Raw genomic sequence first — 14,709 nt, forward strand, 5'->3', positions numbered from 1 at the left:
TCTTTCATGAATGTTACCTAGATCTTGGTGCTTATTAGTCTATGTAAATTTAGGACCTGAATACCCTAGGTCCGCTAACCCATTAAGATCCATGAACAACTTAAGGCCACTGTGGAAGGAAGTTGAAGCAAATGGTTTACCTCTCCATTTTTCATATTGGTTGAGAATAGAATTAAAATCACCTATTCCTAATAGTGGACCAAGAAATGCAAGTGCAATGGAGTTCTGTAAGTTTCAAAATTATGATTTTTTGCTGTGGTGTGTTGGACAATAAACTAATGTGAGTAACCATGGCACACATGAGGGATCTAAGTACATCAAAAGAGCTACTACCTTACTAGAAATATTAACAAGTTCAACATCCATGCCTGGATGCCACATAAGCAAGAGACCTCCCCATTTTCCTTGAGATGGGACATGTACATTCAAAGAAAAGCCTAGACTATTAACAACACCAGGTGTTTTTACATAAGACAAAATGATCTCCGAAAGGAAGACCATATCAAGTTGGTGATTCCTGATATGAGCCCTTATAGACTTCTTCTTGCAGAAAGGCAGGCCAACCCTCTACAATTCCATGTTAGGATCCTTATAGGTAGGATGGGCGTGTCACGCTAGCCTTACTATCTAAATGAACATAATTCATAGGAAGGATCTTGGGTGAGTTACCATCATGGGGAATTTCTGAGCTCTTGTAGCATGGAGAGTAATTGTTGCAACGTGAGTACATTTTCCTCTCTTTACCGATCTTCTTGCAGGCTTAGGGCTGGTTTGGTTACACAAAACTAAACTATCTCATCTCATATAATCATTATAATTTTCTCAAATTCCCGCACAAAATATAAAAAATAATTCAATTTTTTCAAATCTTAAAAAAAAAAATTATTATAATAATATTTTATTTAACTTTTAATAAAATATTGCATCGCATCTTATCTTAACTGTGTGATCAAATAAGGCCTTAAAGAAATGTTGCCAAGGTTTGCTCTCCTTCATTGCTTGCTCCTTCGGTGATGCTTTGGTCAGTAAAGGCCATCGGGCCCACCCTATCAAATTTCACTTGTTCTGTTGGAGGCCTACTGAAGCTTGAGTTCCTTTTCTTTTGGGGAGATTTCTCTCTGGGGGTGAGTTAGAACTCTCTTCTTAGTAGGCACTGGGTTTTTGGGGTTGTTGGGGTTTGCATTCTCAGGGAGGGATTCTGCAATGGAGGTAATTTTCCATACAGTGGTGCTTCGATGGAGAATAGTTCTTCAGTTGTGGGTATCACATTGGTTGGTGGAATTTCAGAGATGGGAACGGTTAAGTTCTCAATTAGGAGTGTTTCGATGGGGTTTAGATTTTCAGATGATTCTGTAGTGGTGAGTATATTTTCAAACAGGGATGTTTGGTTAGAGAACAGATATTCTTGAGGAATGGGTTGGTTGAAAAGGTTCATTTACATGTTGGGGTTGAGCTCTGTCTGTGGGTTGTGCTCATTGGACACAGTGGGCGTAATGGTTATGGAGGTTTTTCCTTATGGACTCACTAGTAGGGGGAGGGAATGCTTAGGGCTTTGAGTGTGGATTGGGCCTAAGAGATTTTCGAACTGGGCTATGATATGTTTGAAGATTGATTGGCCCGTTAGAACTTGGGTTTCTCCCTTGATGGGTCCAATAGGAGATGACGGTTCAGATTTGGGGTAAAAGGGATAAGTTTGCAGTAAATGTGAGCTCACATGCGAGGGAAAGATGATGAGGGAGCGATGTCGAAACCGAGGAAGGTAGGATTGGGGCATACCAGCAGCGGGTTTCTTTGGTAGCGCTGGAGGAGGATCCGATGACCTCAGGGAGATGGGGTTTCTCTCTATCCCTCTTTTGTTTTTACCCATTGAGTTTCTATATCATAGGGCAAGAAGCAAAACTTAAAAAACATGAAAGCAATACAACGGTCATTCACCACGAAACACAGTTGTCCTTTACAGCCAGAAAACAGAGATTTCAATGCCGAGTAGGATAGTGATTATTAACTGAGTCAAAGCCGGTTCGTTCCTATACAAGACAGAAAATGCTGTTGGGATGCTGTAAGACTCCAAATAAGCTCACCATATATATATATATATATATACACCATCAATTCACCAAGAACTTCATAATGATGAAAGGCAATTGACAAGGACATACTGATAGTGACCAACACCACGACCAAGATCCATTTTTACACGCGTTACGTACATGTACCAAGAAGGAAACTCCATCACATTCTATAAAACTCTTTGCCACGCTGCAGCTCTCAATGTTTCCTGTTGTCTTATACACTTTCTACAAGAAAGACACAACGCCCTATAGCGCGTCAGTTTTTCACCAGTAAATCATAATTTCAATCGATATTTAAGTAATACAGCAATTCAGGAAATAACCAAGCTTTTCAGATGTAAAGCATGCAAAATTGGAGATCAGATGCATCTACCAAAGACACAAGGACATTCTCAAGTCAAAAAATGGGTTCAATCCTAGAAAGAGGAAGGACTACTATAACAATGTGTTGGATTAAAACCAATGCATACTGAGGTTCTGTGCAATTTATGGTTTGGAAGAATTACACACATGGAAAGCTAGCGAGAAGAAACCACTTCACTATGGCCCCTCATAGTAGCTAAGTGAGTGTATCTACCTCTCATAGCAACAATAGTACAATACAGATTAAAGGACAGTGTTTTCCAAGTTTCCTCCAATCCATTTATAAATATGATTAGTGTCCATAAAATTTTTAAGAGTCTAACTTAAAAAATTGACGTGTCCCTCCATTAAAAAGTCTCGTGCATGATCAATGGACACATGTCAATTTTTTAGATGGGTTTCCTCCAACCCAATCTGGAGGAAAACTTCGTCCCAGGTTAAAAAACAAAAACACATCTTCAAATGGAGAATGAAAAAGAAGCTAATAGACAGTAGTGTACAATTATCAACAGCAGATTCATTATGCATCACCTGAGCTCAGGAGGACTTTTGTCATTGCGTTGGACGCTCATTAAACATCTGCGGAAAGTAGAAGATATTTATCATATTGAGTTACAAAAATAAGCCCAAAACCTTTAAAAACTAGCATTTTAAGTCCCGTGTGCTTGGGCTTTTGCCTATTCTTAGGATTAATAAAATTTTGTTTACTGATAAAAACTAGAATTTCAAGGCTTCAATCTCTTACAAAGCAGAAACATCATATTGTCTCCTTTTTCTGATCAATTATCTTTCTTTTCTTTTCTTTTTTTCTTTTTCTTTTAATGCAATGGAATTGACAGTGTTGCATAAGTAAAGCCACGGTCTCCCTCGACATGGGTGACCTGGAAACAGAATCTAAAGCAACCATAATGACAGCTAATAATTGCAAAAGGAGTGTTACTTGAGAGGGTGAAGTGTAATTTTCTCCAATAAACAAAATTCAACCAAGAATAATTAGCAACTCATATTCTCGAGGCAGGATTATCACAGAAGGAATGGACTATGAGAGAGGAAAAAGGTAACTTTCTTATTTGTTTAATGACCTGGGGGATGGTAAAAGCATGTGAATTGAAAAGATGTTGTTACAATGTTCCAAAACTAAATTGGATCAGGAAAAATGAAAGCAATGGCAAGAGGAAAACTAACAATGACAAGTTAGTCTTTTTTTTTTTGGGGGGGGGGGGGGGGGATAAAGAATTAATTTAACAGGCAACAAAGACGTAAGCTTAATGTGACCATGTTATTTAATATCTAAGAAATAAATCTTAGGGATCAAGAGACAGATGGGGGGAGGGATTGGCCGATCAACTATTGGTGGACCTTCCCTTGAACCCCAGGGCTTAGTTTTAGAAATGCTTTAAGCTGTTTTTGTTTAAACAAATAATGATTTCTATTTGAGCTAGAAACATGTTATGTTTTGGAAAACTACTGGTTTTCTGCTATTTGGCTGATACCCCAAGAATGATCTTGAAAACATTTTTCGTTTTGAGCAGTTTTCTATGTAAATCCTCATGGACTACCCCTATGAAGAAAAGATTTTAAACCAATTCCAATGCTAAAAATGTGAACATCTCCAAACCAAAATCTGGAGCACAAGATCAAACTGAAATAGCGAATAGTATAGTTTCCGGTGCTTGAACTCTTCCATTCCATGAGCTAAGCAAGTTCATGGTGAGCAGAAGAGGTAGAACATACTCACGGCAGCAGCTGAAAAGTCATGCTCGTCTGTGTCAAGTTCAGTTGCCAATGTAGAATTTTGAATTTTTTCAAGGGAAGCCTTTCTTGGGTTGATACTCGACCCACTTAGTATGCCTTTTTTTCAAAATAAGGATAAAAAAGCATTTAAATTTCTTTTGAGATGGATGGGATAATGCTGGGGGTGGTGGTGATGGTGAGTTTGGGTTCAAGTGGACAGTGATCATTTTGGTAGCAATACCAATATTAGTAGCAACAAGAGATGAGGTAAAGGGAAAGGATGAAGAGAGTGAGCACAATTAGCAAGCCTGCATAATATACCACAGAGAGAGAGAGAGAGCATTGTGTAGTTATGTGCAAGCAAAAGGGGGAGTGGAGAGAAAATACATCCCAAAGCTTTATTTTGAGTTCGCCAATTATTCTGTTGCTAAACAATTTCTACCAGCATCATACATTGGAAAATGCAAAAATGTATCTTGAGTCATACATTTTTTTTATCAGATATCTTGATTCAAAAATATTTCCAGTGTTAGGAGAGAGAAAAACCTCTCCGTACACTTTCGTTCTTATACATTGTTTTGCATGAACTTGTATTTCGATGGTGTTAGTGATTGTTTGAAAGACTGAGTATTGTTTGGTTGGGGTTTTCACACTCATCCCTGAGGACAATGGGTCCTCTGAAACTTATGGTGAGTGAAGCTAAGGCTTTCGAGGTGGTAAGGGAAGGAAAATATGTGCTTATAACTGAGAGAGGTTGGAAAGGGTGAATGAGATACGTTTTGGGGTAGGTACGGCATGTTGGTTCTCCAAAGCCATGGAGGATTGTTTGAAGATAAGGAGGAAGGAGTTTTATTCCATTTACAGGGAAGGAGTTAGGGGATACATTACACAAAAAAGATCTAACTTTAGAGGCTGCTTTATGGTGCTGGTGCAGTATTGGGGTTGGGGGGGGCAGTAATAGGCGCACCATTTTCATACCAGAAAATAGGGAAGGGAGGGGATCGAGGAAGATGGTGGACGCTCTGAGGAAGGTTGGGGGTGTGGAAGATGGTATGGCATGTTGGTTCTCCAAAGCTATGGAGGATTGTCTGAAGATAGGGAGAAAGGAATTTTATTCCACTTACAGGGAAGGAGTTAGGGAATACATTGCACAAAAAAGATCTAACTTTAAAGGCTGCTTTATGGCGCTGGTGGAGTATTTGGAAGGGGGGAGGGCAGTAATAAGAGCACCATCTTCATACCAGAAGATAGGGAAGCGAGGGGATGGAGGAAGATGGTGGAGGCTCTGAGGGAGGTTGGGGTTGTGGGTGGTGCTGCGAATAGGCCACCACGTACGATGACAACAATGCAACAACAACCACTATCTCGGACATATAGGGAGGCTTTGCAACCCAGGAGTGGAGCTAGTTCTGACATAGTGGCAAGCTTGAGAGGAGTGGTAGGCCTGCAAAGGAGTGTTGCCATCTCTGTGATTGCACAGGCGAGGGAGGAAGGTGGCAGTATTGATGTCAGTCTATTTGAGGAAAGGAAGTACTGTGTTTTAATTGAGTTGAAAAGCCAGATAGAGGAAATGCAAGGAAAAATAAATTGGTTGATACGGTGCGCAGAGGAGCAAAAGGGGGTGGGCCTGGGCTCGGGAGTGGGCTGTGGCCTTACGGAGGATCTGATTTACAAGGGGTCTCAGCCAGTGAAGATGAACAAGAGCCAACAAGGGCCTTCAGGAAATGCTAAGTTGAAGGGGAAGATGAAGGCAGTTGGGCCGGGCCTGAGCAGAAGCCCACGCAAAATCTGGAAGGAGAAGGGTTTGTGTTTCGGGCCTCAACACGTCTCGGGTTTGAAGGAACAGCCTGAAATCTCTATCCCGGTGAAGGTTCTTGGGCCAGACCTGGAACAGAACTTGGCGACGGTCAGCTGCGATGTTGGTGGTGGTCCGGTGGGGCCATCTCCAAAGCCAGCAATGGCAGAGGGGGATTTTGTGATGCCCAGTGCAGTGGCAGAGGGCATCTCTGAAGGCTTGGAGTTGAGTCCAACAAGAGAGGGAGCTGCACAGGGAGGGGCGCCACCCTGTGGGCTGCCATAGCATAGATCATGCCGGCGAGACCTGGGTTGCCGCAGAACTTGCTGTGTTGGAGTATAAGGGTGCGTCGGAAGAGGGGGAGATAGAAGGGGAAGGATCTTTGATCTTGTTTGAGCCATGTAAACACTCAGTAAAGGGGATAGAGTCTCCAGGAGAGGATCTTACACCAATAAGTATGATTCCTCCTACTCTCTCCTCTGATTGGGTTCTAAAAAAGGTGGAGGAACTTCAGAGTTGAATAGGGATTTCGTGTGAAGGCTATGAGGATCAGTTTATGGCACTGATAATAGCCATTGAGGCAGGCCAACATGGAGTAGGGTCAAAAAGAGAAAGGGAGTTGAAGAGGCTGACCTAGTCCATTAATTATGACGGAAAGGAGGGAAGTGCAAGTTGTGGAAGAAATAAGGGGAGGGCCGGATTAGTTGTTAAATAGTACAAAATATTGATTTTGGAATGTTTAGGGGTTGAACGAGATCAACAAACGTCTCCGTATAAGATCTCTCTTAAGACAATGAAAGATGGATATTATTTGTCTACAAGAAACAAAACTGAAGATCATCACTAGAAGAACTATCCGAAGCATATGGAGTTGCCAATATGTCGGATGGACATACTTACCTTCGAAAGGGGCCTCAGGTGGAATTTTGGTCATGTGGGACAAGAGGGTGGTGGAAAACATTGAGAAGTTTGTGGGAGAATTTTCGGTGGGATGTTCTTTCAAAAATACAGATGATGGTTTTCTATGGGCATTTGGAGGGGTGTATGGCCCCAACTTGGATTGTGAGAGGCGGCTACTTTGGGATGAACTTGCTGGCCTATGTACTTGGTGGGATGTACCTTGGTGTATTGGGGGAGATTTTAACGTGACAAGGATTCCTAGTGAAAGATCAGGGGAGGGACACAATCATGCTATGGTGGAATTTTCGGATCTAATATTTGAATTGGGCCTTATGGACATACCGTTGATTGGAGGTGAATATAATTGGGCTAATAATCAAAGCTGGTCAAGATTGGACAGATTTCTTATATCTCCTTCTTGGGAGCTGCAATTTCCAGATTTATGTCAAAAAAGACTTCCAATGATATGCTCGGATCACTTCCTGGTTATGTTAGACTATGGAGGTATTCAAGGGGGTAGAAGGCCTTTTAAGTTTGAGAATATGTGGCTAAAAACAGAGGGGTTTGTGGATTTGATTAGACAATGGTGGAATTCATTTCAACTCCAAGGCACTGTTAGCAATGTCTTGGCTGGAAAATTAAAGGCTTTGGTGATGTAACTATACAAAAGAAGAGTTTATTCCAAGAGTTACAAAACTTGGAGGGTGTAGGAGATGAGCATAACCAAAAAGGGCAAATGGTTTCTGAACTAGAAAAGGTTGATCCTAATGGAGGAAATTTCATGGCAACAAAAGTCGAGGGCATTGTGACTTAGGGAGGGGGACAAGTGCACAAAGTTTTTTCATCCGAACTCACACAGGAGGTTTAATACTATTGAGTCCATGAACATTGATGGAGACTCATCTATAGACCAAGCAGAGATAAAGGATCATGTCACTGGACATTTTGAACATTTGTTGTCAGAACCTCATGCTTGGAGGCCTACTTTAGATGGACTAGCTTTTGAGTCCATTGACCAAAGTAGTATGGATTGGTTGGAGACACCATTTGAAGAGGAAGAGGTTCAACTAGTAATCAGAAAAATGAACAAAGATAAAACTCCGGGACTGGATGGTTTTACTATGGCATTTTTTCAGACTTGTTGGGAGGTGGTAAGAGAGGATGTCATGCTGGTTTTTCAGGAATTTTACAATTTTGGCAAATTTGAGAAGAGCTTGAATGCAACTTTTATTACACTAGTCCCTAAAAAGGCGGGTGCAATAGAGGCACAAGATCTTAGGCCTATTAGCCTATTGGGCAGCATGTACAAGATACTTTCCAAAGTCCTTGTTAATAGGATGAACATGGTTAGGGAAAAAATTATCTCTACGTCTCAAAATGCCTTCGTGAGAGGGAGACAAATCTTGGATTCGGTTCTTATGGCGAATGAGTGTTTGGACAGCAGAATCAAGTCAGGAGAGCCAGGTATCTTATGCAAATTAGATATGGAGAATGCCTACGATCATGTTAATTGGAATTTTTTGCTCTATATGTTGAATAGATGTGGGTTTGGGGAAAGATGGAAGACGTGGATGAGGCATTGTGTGTCAATGGCCCACTTCTCGGTATTGGTAAATGGTGACCCTGTGGGCTTTTTTAATAGTTCGAGGGGACTAAGACAAGGGGATCCATTATCACCCCTTTTATTCATCCTAGTAATGGCGGCCCTAAGTAGAATGGTGTCGGCTGCAGTAGAGGGGGGATTTTTTTCAGGATTTTCAACGGGAGCTAATAATCATGGTTCCATCATTATTTCCCACCTTTTGTTTGCAGAAGACACATTGTTGTTTTGTGAGGCAAATGTAGGACATGTACAATCTTTGAAGGCTATCTTACTTTATTTTGAAGCGGTATCCGGTTTGAAGATTAATCTTGCTAGGCGGAGATGGTTGCGGTGGGTGAGCTAAGTAACATTAGGGAGTTGGTAAACATATTGGGATGTGTGGTTTCTTCGTTGCCATTGAAGTATCTCAATCTTCCGTTGGGAGCTTCTTTTAAAGCTAAGACAATTTGGGAGGAGGTGTTGGAGGAAATAGAGCATAGGTTGGCTGGGTGGAAAAGGTTGTATTTAACTAAAGGGGGGCGGATCACTCTTATTAAGAGCACACTATCCAATCTTCCCACATATTACTTGTCTCTATTTCCTCTCCACGCCAACATTGCAAATAGAATAGAGAAACTTCAACGTGACTTCCTGTGGTATGGACTAGGAGATGAGTTTAAATTTCACCTAGTAGGGTGGGATAAGGTGTGTACTCCGTTGAGAGACGGAGGATTGGGATTTCGTAATATGAGGGCTTTTAATAAGGCTCTATTGGGAAAATAGTTGTGGCACTATAATAATGAGGGGAGCTTTGTAGAAAGGGGTGATCGACATGAAGTATGGAAGTGCCCGGGGAGGATGGGGGGTGTTCTAGAGAGGGGAGGGGGGCATATGGTGTGAGGTTATGGAAGTACATTCGGAAATGTTGGTGCTCCTTTGTTAGTCATACTCGGCTGTGTTTGGAGAATGGCAATAGGATCAACTTTTGGTATGATGTGTGGATGGGAGACACGGAGTTAAAGGAGGCTTATCCCACTATAATCAGAATTGCACGGGACAAAGAAGCTATGGTGGCTGATTTGCGGGTTAGAACTCATGGCACACAAGAATGGAATATTAGCCTTACTTGAGATGCACATGATTGGGAAGTGGCGGAGCTGGTGGAGTTTCTTAAAATGATGTATAACGCTGCTATTGCTGTCACAAATGAAGATAAGATGGAATGGAGACCTTCTAGGAAAGGGATTTTTTCTATACGCTCCTTCTATGAATCAACTACCATGCAACATCGGTAGAATTTTCCTTGGAAGAACATTTGGAGGAGTAAAGCACCTACAAAGGTTGCTTTCTTTGTCTGGACAGCAGCCTTAGGGAAGATTCTGACTCTTGAATAATCTTAGAAGACGTGGTTTTATTATCACAGAATGGTGCTGTATGTGTAGAAATAGTGGTGAATCGGCGGACCATCTACTCTTACATTGTGAGTTTGCATGAGAAATCTAGAATTACTTCTTCAGCATAATGGGAATTGCATGGGTAATGCCGGAAAGGGTGGTGGAACTGCTAGCAAGTTGGAGAGGGATTACCGGGACATCACAGATAGCAGTTGTGTGGAAGATGGCTCCTTTATGTATTTTTTGGGGCATTTGGTGTGAAAGAAACGATAGATATTTTGAGGATCATGAATCATCCTTGGAAAAGTTTAGGCGTTTTTTTGGAAGACTTTATTTATGTGGGTCATTGCTCTAGATTTGAATGGTCTCAGCTTCCACGACTTCCTTGTAACCGTTTCTAGTTCCTAAATAGGTGTATTCACATGTATACTTCCAGTGTACTTGGGCTATGCCTACTTTCTGATTAATAAAATATCTTATTACTTACAAAAAAAAAAAAAACATATCTATTCTCAAAATTCTGATCATCCTTTTCTCGATGCGATTATTCATTCAAATTCACTTCAAGCCTAAAACCTAGTCCAAACACAATCATGTTTAGTGCCTACTAAAAGCTCCAGTCAGAATGGGCATCAAATAATTTGCAGTGCATCTGATGTCAAGATCATGAGAATCTAAGCTCACTATTCCAAGTAATCCCACATTCAGACAATAATATTTTCTAAACTAGGTCCAGATCATGCTTCACACCCAGCCCCCCCCCCCCCCCCCCCCTCTCTTTCTCTCCTTCCTATGACTCTAGGATCCCAATTGAGTTCATGCCTCTTATTCAGTCAGATCTTCACTATTGCTATCTGCGTCAACAGCCAACTACAAACCTTTTCCCACCTAGTCCATCAATAGGCAATCCTTGCAGTACTCATAGGAAAGAACAGCAGCATCATCAATGGATTCAGTTCCTTATCCATATCATCTTTTCTCACTGCTCTCATTCACCCCAACATGCTCAACTCAACTACACAAATCTAAGTGGTATTGTACATAACTTCCCACCACAAATAAAACATATATAGCTTTTCCAAGAACACTTCACCCAATCTCCATGCATCTGTCAGAATCAAATCCATCCCACCACAAATAGAACACAGCTTTTCCAAGAACACTCCCTATGATGAAGACGTGATAAAACCAATTTGGTACCTTAATTTACTTATCAAAACCCACTACATGTACAATGGCAAACAAAAAAAGTAATCGACCATTTGAACAATTCTATCGGAGAAAGAAAAAGATATAAGCCTCTTCCAAACGTAGGTAAATGACAACCATGACTTTTAAATACTCCCACATTCACATCAACATACATCCTTGTACTTTGGCACGCCTATACCAATTCAAATCAAACAGAGTCTCAAGCCTAATCTTAAATCGTTATATTTATTAATCACCAATTATCTTCAAATCTTATAGGAGGTAAATTACTGCTCATCCTAAAAACCCTTAAAATCGTCAGAAAACAGTAAATTTAATATATTTCAACACATATCACCAACATTAAAATCATACGGCACTCACCCAAACTAAATCAAATTTTGATATACTTGGTCTACACAGAAATCTTACGCAAAGAGATGCATAATCCATACCTTTCTGATCGTCCGAGGCATCGTGGTACTCGTGATCCTCCTCCGGCACAGGGTGCAGCTCCATCTCCTCTCCAATCTTCGCCTCGTCAGCACTACCATCCCTTTCATCCGGATAGCGCACCACCACAACGGGGCACACGCAGTGGTGGACGCAGTAATCGCTGACGCTGCCTAGCCTCCCTGGCTTGCTGGTTCTCTTCGATGCTCCGGCGCCGAAGCCTCGGCTCCCCATGACGACGGCGCTGAGCCCAAGCCTCTCGACCTCCAGGCAAAGCCGCTCCTTCATGTCGTGGTCTTTGACAATGTGGATTCGGAAGGGGAACTGAGCCTGGACCAAGGGCTGGGCCAAGGAGGTGGCCTTGGTGGTGGTGAAATTATCGAAATCGTCCTCAAGTTTACGCTGGGAGGACTCAGTGGGGGTAGGGGCAGACTCGGTGTCGTTGACATTGCTGCCGTGGGGAGTTATCGGGATAGGGTTGGAGCCCCAGTCGGCGCCGTAGAGGACGCAGGTGGGTCGCACGTGGAGGAGGATCACGTGATCTCCGGGGCGGAGGTAGTTCTCGACGGCCCATCTGACGGCGTAGGCGCTCTCGTCGCTCAGGTCGACCGCGATCGCGATCTTGCGGTGGGGGCCCGTGATGGATGTCATGACGTAGTGGTGGGTTGGGGGGAAATGACGGTTAGGTCCTCGGAGGGGTAAGGAAGCTGAGGGAAGAGAAGAGGGAGTGAATGGGGAATTGGAATAGAGGAACTAGGTAGGAGGAGGAGCTTCTATTCTGTCGAGTTGACCGTTACTGCTAGGAGTTATAAGCTTTGGCACAGTGCCCCAGGGACAAGGAGGTAAGCCATAGATGGGGATGGATGTCGTTTATGGATAGCTCTGTCTGCCCAATGCAATAAATTCTCTTAATTGTTTGTTTTTTGTTTTTGTTTTTTTTTTGAGCAAATAAATTCTCTTAATTTATTCATAAGGCAAGTTCTTATTGTTCATAAGTCGGTCCGAAGGGGATTAAGATATCATTAAAGTTAGCTTATCACACGTCCCGTAATAAAATTTAGGAGTGTTACCCGTCCCCCCGCATCCCATCCCGTATGGGGTGAGGGGCGGGGTTTTCACTCCCGTCTCCCACCTTCAGGATATGGGCACGGGGTACCCTGTCTCGATGGACGGAATGCGGAGGAAATTCTCAATCCGCCCAGCTTTCTTTTACTAAAAAAACAAATATTACATTTTATTTTATTTAAAAATTATTTTTAAATCTAAAAATAATTAAAAATATATTTTTAGACCAAAATTATAGATTTAAATTTTGTGAATATGACTATAATTTAAAAACTATATAATTTTTAAATTTGTTAATACATATTTTGTATAAATTATAGTGTATTAATTTTTAAATTTACTAGTGCATATTTTGTGAAAAAGTCTAACAAATTGTAATATATATATATATATTTATGTTTATATATATATATATATATATATAAATGTAAGCATGGGCGAGGCGGGGTTGGGCCCTCCCTGCCACCCGCTCTGGTCAGGGACCCTAGATGCAGGGCGGAGGGCCAAACCCCTGCATGGGCTGAGCGGGGTTGCCTGTGCCGCCATGTGGGGGTGGGGCGGACGGGTATAAGGCCCCGCTGCCCACCCCTAATAAAATTTGTATGACCAACAACACGTCATAACAGTAATGGTATAGAAATTTTGGTGGGATCACCACTAGCAGGATAAAAAAATTCATTAGATCAAGTGGTCAACACTGAGTGCAACAAAAGGTTTAGGTGGATTAGATTTTAGGGACTTGGAATGTTTTGACAAGGCACTTCTTGTTAAGCAAGGCTGAAGACTACAGCAAATGCCTAATTCACTTGTGGCAACAGTTATGAAGCTGAAGTATTACAAGTAAGGAAACTTTTTGAACTCTAAACTGTGATCTAAACTTTCATATGCATGGAGATAGATTCAGGGGCAAAAGGTTTACTGAAGGAAGGAATGATATGGAGAATCGGTAATGGCTATACAATCTCCATATAGAAGGGCAAGTGGCATCCTAAACCTGTGACTTATCCAACCTAGTACATAGCCACTACTTCCCCTATCAGCAAAGGTGAATAATTTGATTGATATTGAAACTTGGAGATGGAATGCAAAGACTGTAAGGGCAAGTTTTATATATGTGGATGCTGAAGCTATATTGCAAGTTCTTTTAAGTATGCTAAACAATGAAGATAAGCATATTTGGCAATATACAAACTTTGGTATTTATTCAGTTAAAAGTGGGTATCATCTACAAAAAATGATGACTGAAAGAAGTTATGGAGAATCCTCAAGTAGTTGGACCGAAGAGACTTTCTAGAAAAGGCTATGGAATTTATCTATTTCCATGGTGATTAAGGTGTTTTATATGGAAGGCATGTCATGATGGATTGCCAACTAGAAGAAATTTAGTCTTAAAAAAAGTGATTGCCTCTGATCTTTGTCCTATCTGTGGACTAGATTCTGAAGATGTGGTACATGCTTTGTGGAATTTTGTAGCTACAGGTGATGTGTGGAGTGTTAAATCACGAACCATTCAGAAAATGGGAAGTTTGGAGCGGGATTTTATAACTTTGTTGTAATAGATCAGTAGCAAAGTTGACCAACAATAATTTGCTGATATAGCTGTTATTATGAGAAAAATTTGTTGAAGGCGAAATTTTGTTATTTATGAAAATTGTTTTCTTCATCCTACTGCATTAGTTACCAAGCAAAGATGCAATTGCAGAAGTTTCAGAATGCCATAGCCGAGAAGATGCAGCCTAGCAGTATTACTATAGACGAACAACAATGTTGACTGCCACTAATATCTCTATGGATAAAGGCAAATTGGGATGTAGCTGTGGAAAAGGAGCACAAAAGGATAGGGATTCGGGTGGTGATCAGAAATTCAAAAGTGAAAGTCTTGGCAACAATGAGAGCACCTATTGGATTTTCTACAGATCCTATTGCAGTAGAAGCAAGGGTAGCTCTAAATACTTGTCTGATTTGTAGGGAATTGGAACTGCATAATGTTATTTTGGAGGGGGATGCAAAAATCATAGTTGAAGCTCTGAATAAAATGGAGGAAAATTTCACTACGTATGGACATCTTGTGGAGGACATTAAGTTATTCACAAAAGGTCAAGCTGCTTGGAAAATACAATATGTCAAAATGATTTCAATCAAGTGGCACATTTATTAGCA

The 14,709-nt window shown here is 41.3% G+C and overlaps 1 protein-coding gene across 2 annotated transcripts; it reads right to left on the minus strand.

Moving 5' to 3' along the window:
- Positions 1-1,905: 1,905 nt before the first annotated feature.
- On the minus strand, positions 1,906-12,393 carry LOC109004856 (universal stress protein PHOS34-like). 2 transcript variants are annotated; one of them, XM_018983563.2, is made up of 3 exons: positions 11,487-12,393; positions 2,967-3,014; positions 1,906-2,297 (listed from the first exon to the last, which is right to left on the minus strand). In XM_018983563.2, the coding sequence occupies exons 1-2, from the start codon at positions 12,133-12,135 to the stop codon at positions 3,007-3,009; spliced, it is 657 nt and encodes a 218-aa protein (XP_018839108.2). In that variant the 5' UTR covers positions 12,136-12,393; the 3' UTR covers positions 1,906-2,297; positions 2,967-3,006. The 2 variants fall into 2 exon arrangements, with proteins under 2 accessions (XP_018839108.2, XP_018839107.2); XM_018983562.2 differs by lacking the exon at positions 2,967-3,014 and having other exon boundaries at positions 1,970-2,297.
- Positions 12,394-14,709: the final 2,316 nt, after the last annotated feature.

The sequence above is a fragment of the Juglans regia genome, chromosome 1 (genome assembly GCF_001411555.2).
Source record: "Juglans regia cultivar Chandler chromosome 1, Walnut 2.0, whole genome shotgun sequence".
Lineage (NCBI taxonomy): Eukaryota > Viridiplantae > Streptophyta > Magnoliopsida > Fagales > Juglandaceae > Juglans > Juglans regia.